General features: G+C 41.7%; 2 protein-coding genes across 2 annotated transcripts; one reads left to right on the top strand and one right to left on the bottom strand.

The window, feature by feature from the left end:
* The first annotated feature begins 368 nt into the window (after nucleotides 1–368).
* LOC124344031 lies at nucleotides 369–1,037 on the top strand. Its single transcript, XM_046797451.1, has 4 exons — nucleotides 369–390; nucleotides 452–523; nucleotides 586–850; nucleotides 911–1,037. The coding sequence occupies exons 1-4, from the start codon at nucleotides 378–380 to the stop codon at nucleotides 1,035–1,037; spliced, it is 477 nt and encodes a 158-aa protein (XP_046653407.1). The 5' UTR covers nucleotides 369–377.
* Nucleotides 1,038–3,702: 2,665 nt separating this feature from the next.
* Nucleotides 3,703–9,927, bottom strand: LOC124343933. The gene is made up of 2 exons (XM_046797354.1): nucleotides 3,921–9,927; nucleotides 3,703–3,830 (listed from the first exon to the last, which is right to left on the bottom strand). Exons 1-2 carry the CDS (start codon nucleotides 9,925–9,927, stop codon nucleotides 3,703–3,705), a joined length of 6,135 nt encoding a protein of 2,044 aa, XP_046653310.1.
* Nucleotides 9,928–10,188: the final 261 nt, after the last annotated feature.

Here is a 10,188-nt window from a genome sequence, read left to right as displayed (position 1 = left end):
TCGATAATGATATTAGTTCTGATAGTGTAGTGGTTAGAGTTTGTGTTACAATGCCATGCCCTTACATGTATGTGGCGGTAACACCTCACCGATTATGGTTCAAACCCCAAGTACTACACATACATAAATATTGGAGGACATTGAATATCAATAAAAAAAATCCAACCCTCAACACCTGGTTTGGGGAGAGGCAATGCTTAATTTTTTTCACGTGTTCAAAATCATTATATCAACGATAAAAATTGCAACCAGTGGGCGTGGTTTTTTGGAGGGAAGCTTATGTTTTGTGCTTTTATTTCGTTTGGCGGCTTATTATCTTGCTGGTAAGTCAACGAATAATTGTTTTTCACATTCTCTCTGAACTTCCCCTTGACAACATGCCCAACTCTGGTAAGTCTCTTTAATGTTATCCAATATTTCTGTTATATTCATTGTTTTTTTTGTATCATAGATTTGCTTGTTGCTTCTCCCCCCGTTTCTTTGTCTCCTCAAGTGGTTGTCCGTGATGGAATACCCAATTCTGGTAAGTCTCCTTAATGTTATCCAATATTTCTGTTCTATTCATTGTTTTTTTTTGTTTGATAGATTTGCCTGTTGTTTCTCCCCCCGTCTCTTTGTCTCCTCAAGTGGTTGTCCCTGAAGAAAATCCACTGGGTGATGACGAAGTTGACGGGGTTTTAGCATCCATGGATATGGATTTCAATACCCCGCCGTCTTCCCCACCTGTCTCCTTTCTTCAATCTTGGACGATTTCAGAATTTCAGAGGATTGAAGATAGGAGAAGATCCAATCTATTACGTGGAGTGCAGCTGAAAACTCGGCACGAAAAATTTAAGAAAAACCGACAGAAGTAAGTTTATCCAAGTTATTTCATGTTTGTTTTTTTATGTAATTTTTTTTTTCATTTTAGTGCTGAAGCTGCTTTGGAAAGATCTAAGCGGAATGAGGCATGGGCCAAAAAGGAGCTGGCCTCATTCCGCTCCAAAATGTGCAAGGATGAAGCTGAGGCACAGAGAATGTTTGGAGATGTGATTTAGATGTTTTTTTTTTCGATTTGTTTAATTTTTTTTCTTTGTTTTTTATTTGTTAATTTTGTTGATTTGTTGGTTATTGATCAGTAATAAACAGAGTATTAGAATATTCATTTAGTTTGCTTTTTTTATTTTTCCAACTTCATAATTGATGTTCTTAATATTTTAAAATCCATATAAGCACTACTTCTCTTTGATTCTTGATTTGAACCATTGACTTTTTGACCTTAAGGATTTATATTCCATCTCTTTAACCACTACACTATGGAGACTTATTTTAATATCAAATGTTTAATGCTATATTCGTTTTTTTTTTATTTTTGATGGAACTCAAAAGAAGAAAAGTAGAACATTGTACTTTGAATTGGACATTGTATGAGTAAGAGTTTTTTCAACCACTATAATTTTTATCATTATCCTTATTACATAAATATTGAAAATTTAATATGAATTCATTATTTTCGAAATTTAGATTTGAACCATTGATCTTAGGAATCGCATTTCATTACTTTAACCGCTACACCACGGAACGATACATAATTTTGAAATATTGAAGATTTTATTGGTTTTGTATTTTTTTCGATAAAGCTTTAGATTTAGAAATTACGTTAATAGTAAGTCATTCATGTAAAACTTTGTTCTTTTCCAAATTACGATTCATTTGTATGCAATATGAGTGCATTTTTATAGTTGTGCTGTGAGTGGGTTTGAACCAACATTCCTTGAATTAACAAACCAATACTATAACCACTACACCATCTGCTGTGGTATTTTGCAAATCTTGACGATACCAGCTGGATAGTGCATACTTCTTCATTGTCAGTGTCATCGCCCAGCAAGAACAAAAACAATTTATTTGCTGCAGTTTAAGAATTCATTGTTTTGGGAACTATTTGCTTGCCCGAGTGGGGGTTTGAACCACCCACCTTTGAATTACCAATTCAACGCTATAACCATTACAGCAACGGTATTTACAATAAATATCTGACGTTAAAGGTGCATAACGCCTACTTACACATTGTCATAGATATCACACAGCGTGAGCAAAGACATTTTTTTTACATCGGAGTTTGAATTTATCTATAATAAGACTATTTGCTTCATAAGCATCTGCTTCATCATTCACCAGGGAACGATGCATAAATTTGAAATATGGAAAATTTTATTGGTTTACGTATTTTATATTATAAAGCTTTAGATCTAGAAATTACGTTAATAGTAAATCATTCATGTAAAGATTTATTCTTTTCCAGCTTGCCATTCATTTGCATGCTGTTTTTTTAGTGCTATTTTATAGTTATACTGAGAGTGGATTTGAACCAACATCCTTTGAATTACTAATCCATTGATATAACCACTACCCCATCGGCGGTGTGTTCTTCCAATTCTTGACGATATCCGCTGGATAGTGCATACTTCTTCATTTTCAGTGTCATCGCCCAGCAAGAACAAAAATAATTTATTTACTTCATTTTAAGAATTCATCGTTTCGGGTACTATTTGCTTGCCTGAGCTGGGGTTTGAACCAAACACTTTTGACCTACTAATGCAATGCTATAACCACTACATCAACAACGGTGTTTACAAATAATATCCGATGTGACCAGTTGGATAGCGCATACTTACACATTATCATAGTTATCACCCAGCGTGAGCAAAGAAATTTTATTTACATCGGATTTTGAAGTTTTCAATAATAAGACTATTTGCTTCATTAGCATCTGCTTCATCATACACCACGGAACATTGCATAAATTTGAAATATTGAAAATATTATTGGTTTTTGTGTTATTTTCGATTTTTGATAAGCTTCAGATTAAGAAATTACGTAAATAGTAAATCATTCATGTAAACGCACAAATAATAAAGTAGTAATTAACATTATATGACTAATTTCTACTGCTCTATCCTAAGTGATAAAATGAAAACCACTGGTCTGGACTTGAACCGTAGACCGCTTTCTTTATAGTCCGGCACTTTATCCACTACACCATGTGACTACGTTGTGTTTGCTGAAAAATTTGAGTCCTTTTCTGTGTTAAAGGAGAGTGTGAGTAGTATTGACATTCTATTCATCCGTCCATGACTTTTTAGTAGTATAAGGATTCCTATTCATCCGTCAACGACTTTAGGTATGTTAAGTAAAAGTCAATCTTTCCAGAAAAAAAACGTCATGTTGTTCAATCAGTGACATAGCTAATTCAAGTGGATGAAATTTGTTTAGGATAAAATGGAAAAAAATAAATTAAAATGATCAAATTTAAATCTGAAATAAAATTGATGAATTTTGGCCATGCAACAGTTATTGCTTATTTCTGTCTTAGGCTTCAAGTCTTGAAAAATTTTGTTTTGAGTGTTCATTATTGCTCGTACGAATAAAAAATTCTTGTAGAAATAGTTATGAAAATAAAAGTTTTATAAAATCTTGAGAAAGACCATTGTTTATTATTTATAAGGTTTGTTAATTCACGGTTGAGCGCACATGGGAACTGCCCCCATGGCCATGCCCGTGCTCCTTTTTTTGGCCCATAGGCCGAGGCGGAATTTAGTTCCTCTTGGGAAGGAAAGGAATGGAAGGGAATGTATTAATGTATTCACCAAAAAATCAATATTTCTTAATTAGATTTGAGAATGTTTGACTATATGTTTAAATTGCAGTTGTCTAAAATGGTTACAATAAAACTTCTTTAAAGACAACATTTAAAGTAAACACCTTTTTCTTTTCTTCTTCGGTGGCTGTCGGATGATTTTTGAGAAGCTTGCCTTGCTTCCCAGACTCAGCAATCTCGACTCGGACTCCTTTTTGGGAGGGAACACAAAAAATATTAGAATTATTGAATATTTCATGAAACTATTAATTTTAAAAATGTATAAGAAATCAAAATAAACCGTCTTTCGATGTAGCTCTGGAGAAGGCCACATACAGCTGGCCATGACTGAAGACGGGTTCTGGAAGTAATATTCCGACCCGATCAAACGTTTGGCCCTGTGACTTTGTGATGGTCATCGCAAACGCCAACAAAACGGGAAACTGGAGCCTCTTGAGGATGACTGGAAGATCCGAATCAGTTGGGGACATCATCATCCGCGGGATGTAGACGATGTGCCCCTTGTTTTTTCCAGCAGCAATTTCTGCAACGATCAGATTTTCTCTAAGCGCCCTGATGATGAGCCGGGTCCCATTGCAAAGTCCCTGACGCGAATCGATATTCTTCAGAAGAATGATGACGGCTCCCACTTTCATTTTCAGCAAATGGGTGGGAATTCCGGAGACGTCAAAGGAGTTGAGAACTTCGGTTGGGTAATTTGAAATTTCTTCAGGGTCGTCAGAGTCGATGGTATCGATGCTTCTGTACTCATGAAGCGTACCGGGCATGTCTTTGATGATCTGATTGTTGATTCGTAAGCAATCGCCGTTTTTCGGACAAAGAATAGCGCGACTGCATATTTTTTGAGATACGACGGGATCTAACAGTTGAGCAGGATCACCAAAGACGTGCTCGACTAAACTCCGGTTATAATTGAAAAATTCTTTAGGAATTTCAATCATATCGGGGATGTTCAATTTTGGATGCGTCGGTAGAGTTCCGTTTCCAAGCTGAATGAGCCAATCGGCGTAGTCTTGACTGCCGGCCACGGTACGCATATTTTGAGTCAGACGAAGTTGTCGAAACTGAGGCCAAGTGTCATTGTTTCGGATAGTGACTTCCAGCACTGTCACCCTGTTTCCGTGTCGGACGACCGGTAAACACTGACGAAAATCGCCACCAAGAAGGAGCACTTTACCACCGTGAGGAAGATTGTTCTTGTGCAACTTTTGGAACAGGAAATTGAAAGCACTAAGGGCGTGATTTGTCTTCATGGTGGCTTCGTCAGAAATGATGAGAACTGCACTTCTGATCAAATGGGCGAGGAAGCTACCATCTTCGATTTTTGATCTGGTCGCTTCAGTAATTGGAGGGTAAATCTTGAATTGGGAATGATACGTTGTGCCGTCAATCAACAACGTAGAAGCGATGCCGGTAGACGCAACGGCGATCACTGTTTTCCCTTGTCCCTGCAGTACGGTGATGAGAGTGTTGTACAGGAACGTCTTCCCCGTTCCTCCAGGGCCATCCAAGAAATACTGATGCGGAATTGCATTTTCAGTATCGTTGACGGCAGCCATGACTTGATCGAAGGCAGCCCGTTGACCTTCGTTCAACTGACTAACCATCAATTCACCCAATCTTCTCTTCTCTCTCATAGTAATTTCAGCATTTTCTTCGAGTTGAGCCGCGATAAGACGATGAATAAGCTGAAAATCAGGAACAGGCAATGAGAGATTTTCCATCGTTTGATTATTGAGAAGTAGCTTGTCTTGAATAAATTTCAAAGTCAAGTTTTTTGCTATTTCGGCGTCGTGACCATTACGAATAAAATCTTCCATTAGCTGAGGTAAAGATCGCTCAAAGAGATAAAGAGCATCCGTAGGATTGCAAAACAGACAAATGTCAACAAAAAGCTGTCGCAATCGTTCTGGCATTTCAAAGGCGGCCGCATCGTCCAGCGTCCTCTCCCAAACGCTGTCATCTTCCAACAAATTTAAGGCAGCGGCGGCTGCTTTAAACGTCGGTAAAATTACACCGTTGACTGTTCGAAGATTTTCAAAACTGGTAGGTCCTTTGACGTTAATGAGGAGCAAGCGCAGGCAGAATCGCTCAATTTGACGGACGCTCACCGTGTACAATCGGCCAATGATTTTGAGATTTTGAACTCGTCGCTTCCAGAAATTACGGCCACCAACCTTGACGAAAGCAAAATGGTTGACAATCTCTCGGTAAAAATACTGCCTCGCTTCTTCATTATCTCGGTTCAAGATGAAAAAAGCAGTTAAAGTCGTTTCTTTCAAAGCGGCGTTGGTGACTGCTTGTTCCTCGTTGCCCGGGTGGAAAAAGACGGACTGTTCCAATGGAAGATGTACGGCAAGTCGGAAGATGACATGGGAACGATTGCTGAGGGGAAACTTATTGATTCTCCAGGCGGCTTCTGGTGCGCTGACGTAACGCGTGTCCAAAAAAGTAGTGATTTCGTCCCACACGAATGTCGGCTCATCTTCACCTTCAACTTGCTGATGCGTTCCCTTTTTTGTCTCAATGTTTCCGCTGTCATGGCCTTTGTACACGTACTTAAAGATGTATTTGACACTGGTGAGTGAAGCGCAGGATTCGAGGTTTATATGACAGTCATATTTCAGCAGCAACCAAGGGTTATAAGGCACAACCCATCTGTTGTCTACTTCATAGACGACATTCCCTCTTTTCAACGGATGTTTAACTCCAGTGTCTCTTCTTCTATAAGTCGGATAGCCGTTGTCGTTGATGATGGTTCCTGCGATGAAATCTTTCGGAAACTTTTTGGTGCACCCTTCAACATCCATGCAAGGAGACTTTTTGTTGATGGCTCCACACGGGCCGTGGATCATGTGAGCCATAACAGCGGCGTAGAGTCTTGGATGGAGGGACTTGTCGGGAATTTCCGCACAAATGGTCTTGTCCATATCTTCTGGTGATAAAGGGGCATCTCTCTTATCGATCCAGATCAGCATGTGGCAATGAGGAAGACCGCGTTTTTGAAATTCGATGACTTCGATATGAGCTGTGGCGAAACCCAAAACTTGCTTTTTCTCGATGTCGTCGACCAACTCTTTTTTCTTCAAGTGGAAGACTCGTGCGACCATATCGGGACGATCAGAAGCTGTCTGATAGTTCGCAATATTTGCCGTAATTTCTCTCCACTTGGGATTGCAAGTAAACGTCAAAAAAAAAGTTGGTTTTCCAAATTTGGCAACAATTGCCATCGCGTCTTGATAATTTTGCTTCATGGCTCGAGGACTGCCAATGAAGGACGAAGGGAGAATGTAGATAGTGCCAACTTCCACATTTTCTCTTTCCGCTCGATTGTTGATGTAATCCATCAGACCGCAGTAGCGCTCAACATGCAGCTCTGTCTGGTGTTTTCTGAGCCAATCTATGCGATTCCCCTCGGTCTTGACGTAAGAATCGACAAAATATTGCTGAGTGAGGGCACCCCCGGACAAAACGATATTGAAATCACCGCGGATTGACATGATTGAACTGTAGAACTCGGCTTGCGTCACTCTTGAGCGTGGGCCTCTGTTCCTGTTTGGTTGTTGATCATCGTTCTCGTCTGCTTCGGCTGGTTCCGGTTCTACATTTCGCTCATTTTCAATCTCAGCATTGCCATCTGCTGCGGCGACTTCTTCACGAATTAACACTCTGGGGTTGGGCCACAGGGGATCAATCTGCTCCTCTTCATCCTCATCAACAATCATTGCCATTGCTGCTGCTTCATCTCTTTCCCTCCGACTGGTGGTGTTATAATTCATGTGAGCATGCCAACCATCTTCACCGTTGGGGAATAGCAGAGGATAACACATCGGATCACACATGGGCTTCTGTGTGTTAATCTGGATGAAACGTCGGCCTCTGACGGGAATATAGAGATGGCCACGAATATCTCTGTTGGATGGCGGAGCTCCATCAGAGCTTTTGAATACTACTGCTATCTCGTGGGCCGTCGGGCAGTTGTAGCGCCGCTGGTCGACATTTCTTCTATCACAAGTGATTATCATGCCGACAGTGTAGTGAGGAAGATTTGCGGCCTGGCGTTGAACGTATTCTTCTTCAAGAACTTGGCGCATCATCTTGTAAACCAAGGCGTACGGATTCTTCTCTCGAAGCATAGCGTCCAATTCTTCCATCAATATTCTACAACAACCCGACATTGCCTGGATATTTGCCCTATAATCAGTGGCCTGCGCCGAGTCCAAAAAATACAGATCTGCATATCTGGGATTTGGTGTTGGACCAAGCGGAGTGATTTGATGGTAAATCTGGCCATGAATTCGATAGCAGTAGGGGCCTCGGTTTGGTGGTGGAGATTGGTTTGCTCCAAGCGAAGCAAAAGCGTGAGCACTGTTGTAGTTTCGAATTTGCTTCATGAATTGCTTGGACTTTGGATGCTGATTTTGCAAGAGACTGGCCAAGGGTTGCGGACATGGCTTTGGTGGTGGAATAATTACTTTTCCCTTTCCGCAGCATCGCTGGAACTTTTGATCTTTTGGCATCTCTTTTTCAAAGTGTTTGGCGTCACACTCAGCACAAATCTTGGTCAAATCTCCAATGTCAAGCAAATGAACCCGATCCTCTACAACAATGTCTTTGCAAGCTATCCGATGCGTTCGCCGATTTCCAGCACGGTTGCGATCAAGGTGCATCTCACGAAGAAAAGCTTCGTGGTCTGCGGTTTCAACGGGAACAATTTCGGCGTGTTGAAGCGCATTTCTTGCTCGCAGTTCTTCCTCTTCTCGCTCTCGTTCAAATTGATGTTCTCGCTGTAGCTCTGTTCGCAACCTATCCTCTTCACGCCTATCAGCTGTTTCTTCCTCATTCTCAGTTGCTCGGTAACCAGCCATCCATTCCATATTTGCTTCGCGACCTGCTGCGGCTTCCTGCTCAGTTTCTTCGAGACGATGAATCTGATGAAGAAAGTTATCAGCGATAGCGCGATCCAATCTTTCCTCGGGAGTTTCTTTAGAACGGGTAGCTTCATGTCGAACTTTGTCTGCCAACTGTCTATTAGCTGCACCTAATTCAGTTTCTTTGGTTCGTAAATTTTTTTGGCGTAGTGCCTGCGCTCGTTGTCTAGCCCACTTCTCTGCTTCAGATTCCTCTTTCCGCAAAGAATTTTGACGCAAGGTCTGCTCACGAAGTCTTGAAGAATTCTCTGCTTCAGATTCCTCTTTCCGCAAAGAATTTTGACGCAAGGTCTGCTCACGAAGTCTTGAAGAATTCTCTGCTTCAGATTCCTCGTTCCGCAGAGATTTTTGCCTCTGTGCCTGATCTTGAAGTCTAGCTGATCTCTCTGCCTCCGATTCCTCTTTCCGCAGAGAATTTTGCCGCAAAGCCTGTTCACAAAGTCTAGAACTTTTCTCTGCTTCAGACTCCTCGTTCCGCAGAGATTTTTGCCTCACTGCCTGATCTTGAAGTCTTGCTGATCTCTCTGCTTCCGATTCATCTCTCCGCAGATATTTCTTCCGTAACGCCTGGGCTTGCAACCTAGCTCGTTGTTCTTCGGGAGTTTCGCTGTCGTCAGCAGCTCTCTTTCTTGCCTGATGTTGTTGTCTTGCCGGACGCTCTGCCACAGCATCATTAGCAAGAACAACTCTTGGGCGATCACATGCAGGTCTCTGATTCATCGCTCGTAGAATAATTGCTGCTTCTTGTTGACGAAGAGCAGCTTGCCGCTCTGCCTCGGCTTGCAATCGAGCTCGAATTTGTTCATCTTGACGAAGATCTGCTTGCCGCTCCGCCTCGGCTAACAGTCGCGCACGATTTTCTTCTTCTTGACGAAGAACTGCTTGCCGCTCCACCTCGGCTAACAGTCGCGCACGATTTTCTTCTTCTTGACGAAAAACTGCTTGCCGCTCCGCCTCGGCTAACAGTCGAGCACGATTTTCTTCTTCCGCTTGTTCCTGTCGAAGGAGTTGCTGACGGATTCGCTGATCATGCAGTCTAGCTTCATGTTCAACCTGAGTCTCGTTAGCACGGGCGACTCTCTTCCGCTCAGCATCTAACCTCTGCCTCAACGCTCTCTCGTCAGGTGCCTCTGCCTGACGCCCTTCCCTAGCCTTTTTCGCATTCAAATTTTTGGCAACCTGAACTTCTTCGGGATTGAGCCGACGTCGCTTCTCTTCACGAGCGATCTTGGCCTTTTCCCTATTAGCCGCCAATCGCACTTCCTTAGCCTCCGGGTCTTCGTTACTTCTTTTTTCCCTAGCCTTCCTATTCTTCTCATCTTTTTCCTCTCGAGTTAATTCGCGACGCGGTGGCATTTTCAAATCAGCAAAATAACCCCTAATTTATCAAAAAAAATTCGCTTCTATCAGTGGAGGGCTTTTTTGGAGGGCTTTTGGAGGGCTTTACACCGCAAAAATTTCAAAAAGCTTAAAATTAAACACAAATTCGAACGTAAGCCGTCGACACAACCGGTGCTCAATATCCCAGTGGTACAGCCCGGTTAAGGTTCACATCTGATAAACAAATACGCATCGCAGGTTAGCTCCTCTCCGGTTGTCGACTGTTCGTTTTACAAT

This window comes from Daphnia pulicaria, chromosome 1 (assembly GCF_021234035.1).
Source record: "Daphnia pulicaria isolate SC F1-1A chromosome 1, SC_F0-13Bv2, whole genome shotgun sequence".
Lineage (NCBI taxonomy): Eukaryota > Metazoa > Arthropoda > Branchiopoda > Diplostraca > Daphniidae > Daphnia > Daphnia pulicaria.
The sequence above is the reverse complement of the archived record's forward strand: the minus strand, read 5'-3'. Positions and strand labels throughout refer to the sequence as shown.